Consider the following 15,321-nt stretch of genomic DNA (forward strand, 5'->3'; position numbering starts at 1 on the left):
AATGTTTGTTTTTTTCCTGGTTTAGGGGTGATTTTGTTCAACATTTTGTTAATTCTTGTAAATGTCATTGAAAGAGAATGGAAAGAGAAAACCTTAAAATAGTCCCTGCAGCCTGTGTGATTGATGTTTTGACTTTTCCCGTACAAGGTCCTCAATTATTTGAAATGATCGGCTTTCACACGCTTTGTGATTTTCACTATTGTTCTGTTCCTCGTTGCAGCTGGCTGGTGCTCTCGTCTTCCTGGAGAGCGCCGGGGTCGTCCTCACAGACCTGAAGCCGGATGAATAGAACGACGGTTGATCTCTTGAATTCACGTGATTGACGTCAGGGTGGCGTTGGGGCCTGTTGCAGCTCGTGTTTCCAACCAAAAACCTGTTCTGCAGATTCCCTGGGACATATGTATCGACATTACAATCATGTTCATGTCCTCTTCAGAGCTCCAGAAATGCTGCCGAGAGCCTCCGGTAATGTCGGCGGGCAGTTTACTATCCCACAGTTATGGTGAGTGTTACATCTAAGGGGAAACCACTGATTAGTTCTGTGACTGGGTGTTGTTGGAGGTGATTTATATTCTCCAACACATTATTGTAACAACAGTTAAAATTGTTTTTCATTTAGCACTAAAGACTCATAAATATGTATTAAAACTAATTTTCAAATCAGTGCTTGTACAAAATATGCAGAGCAATCGTCTTTTGTGGTTCATTTCAATAGTATAGTTCAACCTTATTGTTTTCGAATCTGACTAAAAACCAGATTTACAGACTTGTATTACTGATACCCTGTATGTTTCAAAATGTAAAGAAACATATTTGAAAGTAATTCCATTAAGAACCAACATTACGATGGACAATTCCTTATATTTATTTCCAAAAAAAAGAAATCACAAGTGTCACATTGCATACACCAACTCCGCTGAATGGCAAATAATCCGGTTTCATCCAACTTGAATCGAGAGAAAAGCAAGGACTGTTAAAATGTTCAGTCGAAAATAAAAGAGAAATACTCCATTGCTTTCCTGACATCAGCTGAAAGAACAAGTGTTTCACGCTGCAGACATGATACCTGGTGAGCATGCACAACTGACTGCAGTCGACACACTTTTTTTCTCTCGACCCAGAAAATCAACTAAAAAATAATGAGACTACAGTTCAACAGTTAACATCCAAATGTACAAATTCCAGATCACAAAAAACTAATCTTCCTCCTCGCTGCAACTACACTGACTTCACAAAGGCCGTTTTAGAGTTGCTTTTCTGCTTCTCGTTTCCTCTGTCCGCGCCAGCTTCGTCCTGATCCGACGGCTCTTCCTCCGAGCTGGGACTCGAGGCTTCGTCCGGGGCGTCTGTGGATTCTTCATGCTCGATGGGCCTTTCTGGCTCGGGGAGTTTTGTCTCGACGTCTGTTGGCGGCGAGGGCAATGACTGTGGCTCTGGGTCAGGCTGTGGATGACACAGCAGAGAGGCGATGAACAAAGATGGATTGTTTGATCCAGACAACATCTGGAGTAATCAGATAAACCACAGTGGTGTCATCATACCGACAGTGTCAGACTTTTCGTTTTGGGGGCCGGTCGTGCGGCCCGATAAATGCCTACCCTAACACAGTACCAAAACATCTCATACAAATTCAACTCGAGTTTCTATAGTTTTCATGCAAACCCCCCCAAACCTCAACAACACAGAAAAAAAAAAAAAAAAAACCTGAACCTGAAATTTTCTTACCAATACCTGCCACTACAGACGGACGTGTCAACCTGCAGTATGTATATCGACTGATTTATCGGTTAGCAGAATTTTTAATTCCCTAATATCAGAATTGGCCCCACAAAAAATCAATATTGGTCGGGCCCGAGTTTATACTTTGGAAAGTTGGTCCCTGGGCAGGTTTGAACGCCAGCTTGGGTCTGCATGTTTTACACTCCTGGCTTAAATAATAAACCACCTGTGTGACAGTACATGAGTGTATTTTCTCTTTGATAGCCATGAGAGAGAAAAATGGATTAAACACCTTTAACTATATTCTCAAGCATTTTATAGATTCGAGTCGACACCTTTTTGTGCTCTTTGTTCCCACTTTGCAGCATTATTCCCACACATCTACTTGTCTATATGCACTTATCATGTATTTCAGTATAGCTGACCTACAAAAGTGTTTTCAACCTTGTGGCATTGAACACTTAGAATTAACTGAGTTCACACCGACATTAAGACCTTTAAACAGCGAGTTTCACAAACTAACAGGCTGCAAAGTGCACGTTCATTCTTCTTTGGTTGTGTTGAGGCTATTTCACACTGCTGGCACAAATACAAACAGTAATAGTCTGTGTATTACATTAAGCCCAAACAAAACATTATTCTAGGAGCCAATAAAAGTGAAGCTGCAGCTGTGCAGCAGGTATTATTAAGTAAGTAAGTAAATTTTATTTGTATAGCGCTTTTCACAGGCATGGAGTCTCAAAGTGCTTCACAGTAAAAACAGATAAAAACAGATAAAAGAGAGAAAAATAAAAATCTTAAAAACACAACAAATGCCGAGAGTCAGTGGCAGCGTGGGTCGATGGGACGAGAATGCTTTGGCAAACAAATGTGTTTTTAGGCGCTTTTTAAAGATGTCCGCCGAGCGCAGGTCGAGTGGGAGTTCATTCCAAAGTCGGGGCGCGGCAGCTTTGAATGATGGGTCTCCCCGAGTTTTAAAGCAGGTACGTGGAACCTTTAACAGGTTCTGCCCAGACGATCTCAAGCTCCGCGTCGAGCTGTAGGGCTTTATGAGGTCAGCAATGTAAGGAGGAGCTTGACCATGTAGGGCTCGAAAGGTGAGCACCAAGACTCAACAGGGAGCCAGTGGAGAGATCTTAACACAGGGGGAAGATGGGTCCTACTGGTGGTGCTGGTCAGAAGTCTGGGGGCTGAGTTTTGGACTAACTGTAACCGAGCAGCTTTTTTATGTTGAGACATGTGAAGAGGCTGCTGCAGTAGTCCCGGCGTGAGGACATAAATGCATGAATAATCATTTGGAGCTCTTCTCTGGACATCATGGACCTGAGCTTGGCGATGTTACGCAGCTGAAAGAAGCAGTTCTTTACCAGCTGTCTGCAGTGATGATCCAGTGACGTGGACTCGTCAAAGATCAGCCCTAAATTCCTCAGCTTTGTTTTGGCTGAAGGGCTCAGTTCACCCAGGTACTGTTTGATAGTGGGGGTAGCACTATCAGGGGCGATAAGAAGTGTCTCGGTTTTGGCAGAGTTTAGTTGTAGACTATTTTCACTGAACCACTGATTCACTTGAGTGAGACAGCTGATTAAGGAGCTCAGTTTGTGGACCTCGGAAGTCTTAAATGAACAGCACAACTGAAGATCATCTGCAAATAGGTGGTAGGACACGTCACTGAAGTGCTGGATTATCTGACCGAGAGGAAGAACATACAACAAGAACAGGAGAGGCCCCAAAACAGAGCCTTGGGGCACACCGTACAGCAGATTGCCCGACCCCGACATTATACGGTTGACAGACACACTGACGGTTCTACCACTCAGGTATGAATAGAACCATTGAAGCACTGGACCTGACATTCCAATCCGGTCACGTAACCTGTTTATCAGAATCAGGTGGTCGACTGTGTCGAAGGCTGAGGAGAGGTCCAATAAGACCAACACCGTGCATCTCCCCGAGTCTGCAGTCTCTGCAGAGTGGCGCTTACCAAACCCTGATTGAAACAGATCATAGGTGTTATGCAACTCCAAAAATGATGAGAGTTGCAGTGTAACCACTTTTTCCAGCAGTTTGCCCAATAAGGGAAGTTTCGAAATGGAAACGGATAAGCGGAAGAAAATGAATGAATGAATGAATCTTCAGAACTGGAGGAGGGTTTCATTTTAACCACCAGTGCACAGATGTCTTCAAGACACACAGGATTAAAATAGGACCACAGTTGGGAGGAGGTTCAGTTGGAGATGGGCTACATAAAGAAAGTGGTGGGATTTTATGCTTTATGTCCCGGATCTTATTGATAAAAAAGTAAAAAAAAAAAAAAAAAAGTCATTGCTGTCTTCCTTACAGAGCACAGGAATAGCCATAGTAGCAGGAGACACAATGGAGTTTATAGTGTCAACCAGCACTTTAGGATTTCTTTTGTTGGATGCAATCAGTTGCGAGAAATACTTAGTTCTTGCCTCCTTGATAGTTTTGTTTAGACACCAGATCCCTGAGATGCAGTCTATGGACTTCAAGCTTGGTAGATTTACAAAGGCGCTCAGTTTTGCGACAGGATCTTTTCAGATTCCTGATATTGTCGTCAATCCCGGGGGCACGGCAGATTTCGAGAGCCTTCTGGTGTCAGAGCGAGTCCTGTGAGCACAAATGCAGTTCACTTTTTTGAACACTAGATGTTGCTGTATCATTAGGCTGGTGTCTCAAGCAGCTGGAGGGTCACAACAGTCCTACATATTTAATGCACACCCGACTTTAACAAACGTTAAAGCTCTGCAGAAGGAGTGAATTAAGTGGGGGGAAGACAGGAGATGTCAAAACTCATGTGGGAAAGAGGCTTCAGTACCAGCGGTGCTCACCTCTGATCATTCTAGTTGGCTCCTAAAGACCGTGCCATACGCAAGGGCAATGAAGTCAGATTGTTGTGGTCTTCATGAGGTGGATCATACAGATTTAAGATAGCGTATAAAAACCTAAATAATAGATTGCACTTTCCGTTAGCGTGCGATCGACTTAAAATTCTGACTGACGTCCCATGAGAGGAGTGTTTAGAAGAGTGTTTTGAGCGCATCATCGTTTGCAGCTCATTTTAAAGAATGTTAAAAACAAACATGTTTTCAGATGCTGTAAATCACATTATTAATGGTGAACACTTGCCCGATATTCTACAAACACACTAAATATATTGAGTGTGTCGACGTGACGATCAGTAGAACAATAGATGAGATTCCTCGTGTCTTACTTTTACATTATCAGGTAATTTATCAACTTCTTTCCTTGTGACCTTTACAACCAATTTTACTGAGTAGATTAACACAATGTGGGGGCTGTAGTAATAAGTATTACATATTATATGACATGTAAAGATTTGAGAAATACTTTATATATAACTATATGTTGCATATTATCATTCTTCATTCTGTGACGGTGCAGATCAATGTGAAAAGTTCACAGATGCAGGTTCAGGGCGACCCTGCTGAGTTTTGGGACTGAGTGCGGCGCTGCAGGGTCAGAATGGAGCTCCAGTTGTACTCTGGAGCGGTGCCAGTGTAATGTGAAAGCAACTTCACCAGGGTGCCCCAAGGTGATTTTTATGCTCCTGGAATCTTTTGAATATATGTGTTCTTTTCTAGAATGATATCCTATAGGATCAAACTAGAAGTGAAACTCACAGGACCGGTGCTGTATATGCTGCATTGAGTGAATAAATCATCAAAAGGATTTCTAATCGCCCCTTATGGAGAATACATCTAAGTGCATGATGAATTTAATAACACAGGAAGCGATAATGATGCTGAAAACGAAAAATTCCAACAAGCTGCATAGAGTGTGTGTGTGTGTGTGTGTGGGGGGGGGTTATCAGCTGCCATGCCGTCATACTTTTTGGTTGTGGAAACATCACACATCTTCAGTTGATGGATCAAAATGGCAGAAATAGGCGTGAATGCGAGCCGTACAATCTCCAGTGGAATAAATGTATATCCTGGTCTACTTTAATAGGTGTGAAATCACCATCAGCTGTTGTTTTACCTGCAGCTGAGATCTTGTTTCTTTCTTTTCAGGTGGTGTGCATCAAAGACGCGTCACTTAAAATCTTTACTTTATATTGTACATCAACAGTGTAGCACTTTCAACACTATTCAGTAAAACTATTGGAATCTCTCCCGTTCTATTGCATCTGCTTGAGCCTCGTATGGCGCCTCACCTCACTGAAACCGAGCCCGCAGTGTCTCCTGTTGCGGCCCGACAGCTTCCCGTCCATGCCCTGCTGGTACTGTATCTCCAGCTGCTCGTTCATCTTCCTATCTTCCTGCCCTGCAGAGGAGACACCAGTCACAGCAGGCACACCCAGCCAACACAGGCCTATCCATGCCTGGATAGGTCTGTGCGGTGGATGTGGAGCAAGGAAGCTGGGTTAAGCGCTTACAAGGCATCAAGGTGACGCAGCATGGGTAAGAGGCATGACGCATTAGCCTGGACGTGCATTGGACACAACACATACTGCAAGAATCTTACCACTACGAAAGTGAGACGTAGACTTGTGATCGCCGATGATGAGGCGTCCGGTGTGTTCCTTCTAAAAACAAAAACAAAAACAAAAACAAAAAAAAAGAGACGTCAGCATTAAGCATCTAAACAAGTCTTTTATTGTTACTTTATGCAATTGACTGGGTTGAAAATTGACTGAAAAGCAATCGATCCAACAAACCTTGCTAGCGCCCATCAACCGTAGAAACTTTTGCTTCCTCTCGTCGCTTCCCAAATCAGCAGAGGCCCACTGGGTGGATCCATCCTGTCAAAACAACACACCAGTATCAAGCATGAAAAGAAAAGTTACATGAGATGAACAAACATCTTGTGTCCTGGCAGAATTCATTCTCATAACAGCTTTCAAGCCAAAAGCCCTGAGCAGCCCTTCAGCGGATGACCCAACAATCAGCTAATCTGACAGCGGGCAAGACGGTCAAATCTTCTGTCAACATCCAACATTGGTGCAGTTAATTATATGTGCACGTTTCATTCCTCCCCAATGAAGAGAAAAGGTATTTTGTGTTGTAAAACCAACATACTGTTAACAGTCTTGTTAAAAACATTAAAAATTATACTGTTCTAAATATATTGTTTGATGTTTAACTGGCTTTAACTTCAATTGATAAAAACTGTGACATGGATGTTTTATGAAAGTAAAAGACTGATAGCGGGGTTAGCCAGTCCCTGAATCAGCCAGGCGAGTGACTGAATCTTTGTTGTGAAGAAGGAATCAGAAAGTGAGCTGGTGGCCTCATAATATATTTATTTATCTACTTTATTAATCACCCTTGGAGGAAATTATTTACCTAATTGACCAATTGGCAGGCAGCCACAGCGCGGCGCTCAGGGGGGAGCTGGTGGGGGCGTCCTTTTAGGACAATGCACACACAGGCGGTACATGCAAACTCCACACAGAAAGGTCCCGGCCTGTATTTGCACCAGGACCTTCTTACTATGAGGCAAGAGCGCATCAGGGATAAGACATAATCAGTACTTACTCTAGTGAACCAGATAATGTCAATAAAAATGTCAAAGTAATTCCAACCTATGACATGAAAGAGTTCGACCACCAGTATTTGGTGCTCTTTAAATAGGCTTGAGTGTCATAGGCTTGAGTCACAGCGAGAAGGCCAACGGCTCATTTACCAGCTGGGTGTGGAGTTTGCACATTCTCCCTATCTGTGGGTGAGTTTCCTCTGAGTACTCCGGTAAACACACACAAAAAAGACAGCATGTGAGGTTAATCGGTGACCTTAAATTGACCCCTAGGTGTGAATGTGTTTGGTTGTCTGTCACTGAGTGTTTGTCCAGCGATGGACTGGCGACCTGTCCAGGGTGTATCCTGCCCTGGATCATAGTTAGCTGGGATTGCCTCCAGCGCCCCAGAAGATGAATGGATGGATGAGGCCCTTTGTGAGAGGATGTTGGCATATATTTAAGTGAATGTGCTTCTTTTTGTTCAAATGTTGCTTTCAGATTAATCCCAGTATTTTTTATTAATTTTTTTATTGTTTCAATCACAACAATAACATAGCTGCAGGACCAATGCATGAATTTAAGTCCAACAATAGAAAAATCGAAGGATGAAAAGGCTGCTTTTGACTTTTTAGTTTTGGCTTCTTTAGTTTTCTTCCACAAGAAGACTGACCTTAGTGTTATTATAACTACCTACAATCTGACAGCAGAGCAGTTGAAATAAATATCTAACATAGGTGTTATTAGATGTTGCAGCTTGTGTTTTATTGACATCGGTTCAAGCAAATGCTCGATATTTACATTCTGCATGTAATCTGTGAAGATTGAGGTGAAAATTGCAGACCTCAAATTAAAAACACTATAAAAGTTAACAACCAATTTCCTTTGCCTTTGCACTGTGTGATATGTGATGTAGCCGTAGAGCTATCTGTGGAGGAAAATCAACTTTTCAGACAAAAACGTGTTCGGATTTCATGATGTTAGCAGCCATGCTAAGGGGACGCTAATCAACACTACGTCCTCTATCGCGTTTAAATACTGATTTATTCCAATTTATATTAATCCACTCACTTGACTGGGGGATGCGGGGCGTTTTGTCCCATGCCTGTCCTCTGGAGAGCTCATAGTTATAGACAATTTCTGTAAAATTACTGAGGAAATATGGTGCCACTAGCACGAAGCTAGCAGGACTTGTCAACAATCAACGACACTTCCGTTCTCTTCGTTCGTTTCTCAGCCGTGTGTTAAATAAAGTGCTGCCACCAGTGGCATGGAGGTAAAACTGCAGCTCACTTCGTCCTCAATAAACTCCCACTGCACTAGAAAATGTCAGGAAACTCCAAAAATGGTAAGTTAGATGATATAATTTTGTTTTGTTTTAGCAGAAAATAAAAACAGACAACAGATGAATGTTTCTTGACGTCCAGGAACGGAATACTCATTACTGTAAATATTCTAAATATTATCACTGTTTCTCTGTGTATTTGTCCCCTTCTGGGATTCCTGTACTTCGATCTGTATATATACATACGTCTGAACATCAAAACTAAATAAAGGTGATACCTCTCACATCAAATAGACAAACTCCTGCACTCCACTGCCATGCATTCAATAACGATTTCTTCAGTGTCAAACATGAACGACGCATAAAGGGTTGAAAAACACTGGCCGGAGCCAAAGGGACTAAATGCTTTTTCCTCCTGTCATTTGCAGACGTACATTGCTCACATATTGACTCCTTGTCCAGTAAGGCTCCAACAAAGTTCATTAACTTTGAACTTTATTGGAGCAACTCAATTTTGTGACTTTTTTTGTGAACTTCTATTAAACATCTGCTGTTATATGTTACTCTCACACTTTTGAAGGTGTAAATATCAAAAAGGGGGGGGGGGGGGGGGGGGGGCTTAAATTGTTGTTTTTTGTTTCTTTGTTCGTTTGAACTGATATGAACAATCAGTCACGAAATGGTTGTCTCATTAGTGGAGAATGGTGAACATTTTAAAAAGAGATCAGTTAGAAAACACAAAAAGGAAGTTGAATTGTTAATAAATTGGTGGGTCCCAGCTCAAACTCTGTGGACAAATCATTGACATTAAGCCCCTCTTTGGACTTTTTTAAGGCTAAATCACTTGATTTTCTCCTGTCCCAATGGAATCATCATGATTTAGAATTGCTATGTTGTGTCGGTTTTTATTAACTTCTTTGTTGGTTTCCTCTGCTTGTTGTTCAATGATCCTTTTTAATTTATATTTTCATTACGGCATTATTCATCGATGGGGAGGATTACATATAGGCAGTGTGCGAACGACACCGCGGCTTTCGGGGGGACTCAAAACCCATTCATTATACAAGCCTACTTATACCCCACTGAGCCAAAACTGGTGTCCAATTGTGCCTTCAGGGCCACAGTCGGACACATCAAGTTTCTTGGATGAATTTCCAGGATATTGCATGGATGTCTTGTCTGGAAGTCATATGAACGTCAATGACAAAACACAAAAAAAGTGCGACTCCAACGGGATTTAAATCCACATTAACAATAACCTCTGAAATACGGTAACATGCACTGTGTTGTATATGGTGGTGCTACTGGATCTCTTGTAGTCTGGACCTTTTTTTCTTTTTTTTTTTTTTTTCTAATTCTGATGGTCCTTTAATCCTGTTTTATATCCTTATTTCGTGCAAATAAAGTCAAGAAAAATAGTCAAGTTTGATTTTTATGGAGCTTTTTCTTCCTCCTCTCATTGGCTTCCAGTTTAACGACATGTCTTTGACAACAGAGCGCGGTGCGTTGTTTTGTTTTATTTTTACCTTTTAACTTCTCAACAATCCCGCAATTAGGATATCTTTTAATATTAAACTCACGACGAAGTCGCCAACCAATCATCTTATTTTTCCATATATATATATATATATATGGAATATATATATATATATAAAATATAAATATAAACCTACAAACTAAGCATCCAGACGGTTAATTCCAGTCTATTTCCCGATAGCCAACATAATCTGTTGGCTGTAGACGGATGGACGAGAAGAGATACCTCAAAATCACCAAAAGGTGGCGTCAGAGTAAATGCAATATCTCTGCAGCTCGGAGTCGCTCACACCTCCGACAGGACGCAGAAACTTCGTCGCATCTCGACATAATAATCCACATGTTCATTTTAATATTCACCTAATGCGATTTGATTTGGTTTGAAGCTACTTGAGCCCAACCAATCCCTGCAATATGCCTCAAAAAACAATTATATATTTCCAAGCAACATAGATCAAAGATCTTTATATTGAAACAGAAAGGAAGAAGAGAAAATGTTCAACAACGCCAAAGAATTCTGCTTTTAGTCCAAAAACATTGGTGTCAGCTTTATTGAATTTCCTGATAAACTACTAAATGATAACTGTCATAAAATAACTTTTTTGGTTAAAACCAGTTTTCATTCAGATTTATAAACGATACGTTTTTTTAAACTAACGCTGACTGCCGCGGAATCTCGACAATCAAAGGAGAGAAAAATATAATTATAATTAGATTTAAATTATATTTTTAATCGACGTTGTAATCAAGAACAGGTGACAGGGATGCGCACGTCCACGTGCGAGTCGACAGGGTGCACACGCTTGGACGAATGGAGGTGAGATGGAAAGAAAAGTTCAGTGGAAAGAATAATTGTTTTGTGTTTTACTCAACAATTCACTCTAAGAAAGTGACGGAGAGAGAGAGGGAGAGAGAGAGAGAGAGAGAGAGAGAGAGAGAGAGAGAGAGAGAGAGAGAGAGAGAGAGGAGGGGTTATCCTGCCTCTGCCTCTTCACCCGTCAGTGCCCCGCACTCTCACTTAACCTCCACAAAGTGCCGGACGGGAAATAATCTTAAACACTTTTGATTTTTTCTTTTTTAACTTAAGAGAAGAGATAAAGCCCTCGTACAGCCGCTCTACAGACTCATCGTCACTTCTGAAAACTCCCGGCGACGCGCTTCCCCCCCCCCCCCCCCTCCCCCCTTCTTCTTTTTTGATCTTCAGCGCCGCGCAACAACCGAGGAGTTACCAAAGTCCGCGGGTCGCGCTCCAGCGATGGTGACTTTACGCACGGGATTTGAAGGCTGTTTGAACTGACTCCTGCTTCTGACACTTGTTCGCCCGCAGCGATCCGGCGGATGTCTGCAGAGTGAGCGCAGGTAAGAGAAGCTGTTGCAGTGTGGCATCAGTGTGTCGTTGTTTTGGAGGGATTCGTGCGCTCCGCGCTTATCTGCGCTCAGCTTCACGCAGAGGTGACAGCGGCAGATTCAGTCTTTCAACATGGAGCTGGACCGTGATTAGATTCTGTCGACCTTATGTGACCTCAGAACGCTGTCTTTGCATTTAGTTTGGGGAAAGTTTGAAGTTCTATGTCTACCTTAGGCGAAACCTAAAAAAAACCAACCCCACAACAAAACAGAAAACTTGTAAATAATGGTTGTCAAAACTGATTTAATAATACATGAAATCACTAAAATATATTTTGACAAAATATATAATAAAAATAAATACGATCAACTGTGGTAATAATAATCAATTAGGATTTTACTGTTTGTTATTATAGTTTGCACTCTGGTTGCGCTCCCTGACAGCTGCGCAGACCTTAAATATTAATAACATCATTATTAATATTAATATTATTATTATTATTAATAATAATGATGATAGTAATAATAATAATAATATATAACACATAAACTGTAAACTGAATATAATATTCATAAAATAATGATGGGACTTCATCTCAATTCATCTTCAAAATCAAAACAATAAACATGTAACCCGAGAAAAATCAACAAATATGAATTAAAAAAATCTAAAAACGTTTCAGTCGTGATCTATTAAGTGTCCTTCACTTGAGTTGATGGTAATGATAGTCGAAGTTAATTTCCAGAGATCAAAGATGTATTGCGCAAGACCAAAAGTGGCTTTACTTTGTTTTGCGTCGCAACCCTTTCACGCTCCATTTCATATGAATGGATGAGCACCAATAAATAGTTATAGACTCACAACTCACCAAGAAATTATAAGAAAAGCTGGGATGAGTTTTGTCCAAATATCTGCTTTCAAATTTAAAAAAAAGAAGAAACTTTTTAAGGAGGCCTGACTTTAAAGTTAAACATACATTCTAAAAGTTTTGTTTTTTTCATCATCAAATCACCGGATCTTTAAAAGTGATGGATAGGATCAAGTCCAGTCAGTAGTTTCTCCTTCGGCCACACAGCGGTAGCCTTCTGTCCATTCTCGTGAACGCGTCGCGCTCCTCGGACCTTTGCGCTCACCGTGCTCGTCCCCGGCTCTGCTGCATGCGCATTAAACCGCGGTTGCCCGGCTGGACGCACACCCGGAATACAATAAGGAGACATTAGACCACAGAGGGGAGAAGAGTCTGCAGGGTCGGGGTTAACTTTCCCCTCTGCAGGTCATGGTGACTGACCCCAGAAGAATGCGTGAGTCATAAATTAAAATAGACCCGGGGCCCCAAAATGCGGATCCATTGAGAGAAAAGAAGACGGCGAGATATTTGAGGAATTGTTCAGTAAGTGACCGTTTCTGCCTCCTTCATGATTTTTCCTTTTGGGCGTTCTGAACTTTAAAATAAATAAATAAACAATTGTGCGTTTCACCTGAGAGCAGCCTGATCGTGCGCACCGGCCACGCTGCATATGTATGAAGTTAATTACGGGTGTATGAACTTGAGGCATGCGGGGCAGGGGGACATTGCGGGCCAGGTGACATGCGAGGCGGGGGACAGTGCAGGGAAGGAGACAGTGCGGGACAGGGAACAGCGCGGGGCAGGGGACAGCAGACAGTCCACGATGCGCCGCCGGGAGCGCGCCGCTCGGACTCTCCGCGTGTGAAAGTTTGCCTGTTGGGTTCACGATGAGGATGTGACAGGGGGTACAGGAGGACAAGGCTCACCACAGCGGCCTGGAGAAGACAGATATTGTCACTTGAGGGCGTTTCCCCGCATTTAGAGCCACACTACACCTCCGAGATACGCCGCTGCTCGCCAGCAGATAAGAAGCTTTCAGAGAAAGTGAACGAAGAGAACAGAGATCACACACGTGGGGCAAAAAAAGAAGAAAAAAGGAAAACCGCTAAACAGGAAAGTCTAGATATGTGTGTCAGTGATTTTTTTTTTGGAAAATTCATAAAAGAAAAACGCACCGTTTTCGTGAAGTCGGCGAGAGTGCGCAATCCTCAGCGTCACATCTAATTGTTTTACGCATACACTTTTTTTTTGTTGTTTGCACATCATATCACTCCCCTATTCAGGGTTATAATTGCCCGACTTGACAGATGCCTGCAGTTGCCAGTTTGGGCCTGCCCACGACGGCCTGCACAGTAAATCACCATTTCCAACAAGTTGTTTAATTGTTTGGACTCGAGCAGAACAATTTATAGACCAGCAGCCCCCCTCTCTCCTCCGTCTCTCTCTTGTAAGTGAGAGTGTCTGTCTGAAAAACAATCCGAGCAGGAGAGGGGGCCGCTGAAGTTGATCTCCTATGGCATTTTGTTTTGAGCAGGTGCTGCGGGTTGAAGTTCCCTCATAAGGTAAAGTGGCATTAGTGTCCAAATGGCAGACTTATATATAGGCTGCCAATTCAGCACATTGTCCTGGTCTCTCTCTCTCTCTCTCTCTCTCTCTCTCTCTCTCTCTCTCTCTCTCTCTCTCTCTCTCCCTCTCCCCTTTTTCTTCTGTGGGAATCAGCGCTGACAACAGGCAGACAAGCCTGAATGCGTCCTCAGGTCCATTACGTTTCTGTCAGCAACATGAAATCACTATTAGAGAAGCTTATGCGTTAAAGACACTACACAGCCGAAGCAAATCTAAATGTATCACCATGTATACAATAATACAGTACATAAATAATAAATACAGATCAGTACAGATTTTTGGGAAGAATATAAATTTAATTGATCACTTTGGGGGTGAAACAGCAGCTATACTTTTATTTATATCAAGAATTGTTAATGTTGCACTTCAGCTTTATAATCATATAAATTCCTCTCACAATTTATCAGCAATGCAAGTTTTGTTTAAAAATAAACACAAATGTTTTGTTTGGGGCCAAATTGTTCTGTGGAAATATCAGTTTCTATTTCCCTGCCTCAATGCTAAGCCCTGAAAATGTGCACGCTGGTGTTAATGCATTGCAATGCAAGGCTAACCTCAGGATCTAATTCTCATACTTCGAAATCTAGCCATCGCTCACATGTTATCCTGATATGCCACATGTATTTCATGGACTCTGAAAGTCTGAGAGGCCCCCCTCCCCCCCCCCCCTATGGTGTGATGCAGAGGGTCTGCACGGTGGTGGTGAGTGTGTATGGGCAGTTGGAAGAGATAAAATTTGAAGGAATTTTCAATGTGATGGGAAGGAGAGAATGAATTTGGCATTTATGGAGCTCTCACTTCAGGATGATGCACAAATCAAACCTGATCGTGGGAGGTTGAGCCGGTGTGAAGCACTGCTGTTATCTTATTTCCCCCTTCCGTGGCAAAACATCTCTCCTCCGTCTGTCCGCACAGTGTTGCAGTGTTTAAGCGTTTCCATATGATGTCGTTCACCGGAAAAAAAGTGTCACGCCGCTGCTTGCAAGCCTGTGGCCCATCCAGAGGATCCTAATTATTTGTTCTCTGAAAAAGACACCAGCTCTTCCTTGAATTGGACATGTGTTGTACAAACACAAATTAAACATTTAGCCCTAAGTATTTCTCCCCGCGTCCTAAGTGCATATTAGTCAGCCTATACTTATCTCCTGGCCCTAACGGCACACCCAAATTGCAGTGTTGCTGCTGAAAAAGAAAGGTTGGGGCCTCAGAGAATGAGCACTTGAAGCGTGCTGGAAGATGCCCATAAGTTCCTCACCCACAATGCAAGTTTAGGTGTGTTTTGGACATACCGGTGTGGACTTTTCTGACTTTTCTTCTGGGAAATCTGACTAATGTGTGACTAATTGTGTGTGAACTCTCCATGCATGTGTGAATGTGTGTTCTTGTTCACCGTTAGGTGTGTGTGTTCTGAAAAGGCTTTTCCGTGTGTGTCAGCCGATGCATTCGAGCCACGTGTGTGTGTGT

General features: G+C 42.3%; 2 protein-coding genes across 5 annotated transcripts in view; one reads left to right on the forward strand and one right to left on the reverse strand.

Moving 5' to 3' along the window:
• Positions 1 to 842: 842 nt before the first annotated feature.
• cUnh11orf58 (chromosome Un C11orf58 homolog) lies at positions 843 to 8,436 on the reverse strand. The gene is made up of 5 exons (XM_080476055.1): positions 8,287 to 8,436; positions 6,419 to 6,502; positions 6,226 to 6,286; positions 5,915 to 6,024; positions 843 to 1,443 (listed from the first exon to the last, which is right to left on the reverse strand). The coding sequence occupies exons 1-5, from the start codon at positions 8,338 to 8,340 to the stop codon at positions 1,219 to 1,221; spliced, it is 534 nt and encodes a 177-aa protein (XP_080332181.1). The 5' UTR covers positions 8,341 to 8,436; the 3' UTR covers positions 843 to 1,218.
• Positions 8,437 to 11,046: 2,610 nt separating this feature from the next.
• Positions 11,047 to 15,321, forward strand: part of LOC308116366 (transcription factor SOX-6-like) — a 118,466-nt gene continuing 114,191 nt past the window's right edge. The window contains exon 1 of one of the 4 annotated variants that reach the window (XM_080474522.1): positions 11,047 to 11,395. The gene's annotated coding sequence lies outside the window, so the exon portion shown is untranslated. Of the gene's footprint in view, positions 11,396 to 12,463; positions 12,775 to 15,321 lie in introns of those variants that run through there. The other 3 variants (XM_080474524.1, XM_080474521.1, XM_080474523.1) reach the window with 3 other exon arrangements.

The sequence above is a fragment of the Lipophrys pholis genome, assembly GCF_963383615.2.
Source record: "Lipophrys pholis genome assembly, chromosome: 11".
Taxonomy (NCBI): domain Eukaryota; kingdom Metazoa; phylum Chordata; class Actinopteri; order Blenniiformes; family Blenniidae; genus Lipophrys; species Lipophrys pholis.

Excerpts from the sequence above, each read along its gene's own strand:
- cUnh11orf58 (XM_080476055.1), bottom strand. The coding sequence starts at position 8,340 with ATGAGCTCTCCAGAGGACAGGCATGGGACAAAACGCCCCGCATCCCCC. Across the intron at positions 6,503-8,286 it reads GCCCCGCATCCCCCAGTCAA|GATGGATCCACCCAGTGGGC; the intron begins GTGAGTGGATTA and ends TTGTTTTGACAG. Across the intron at positions 6,025-6,225 it reads TACGTCTCACTTTCGTAGTG|GGCAGGAAGATAGGAAGATG; the intron begins GTAAGATTCTTG and ends TCTCCTCTGCAG.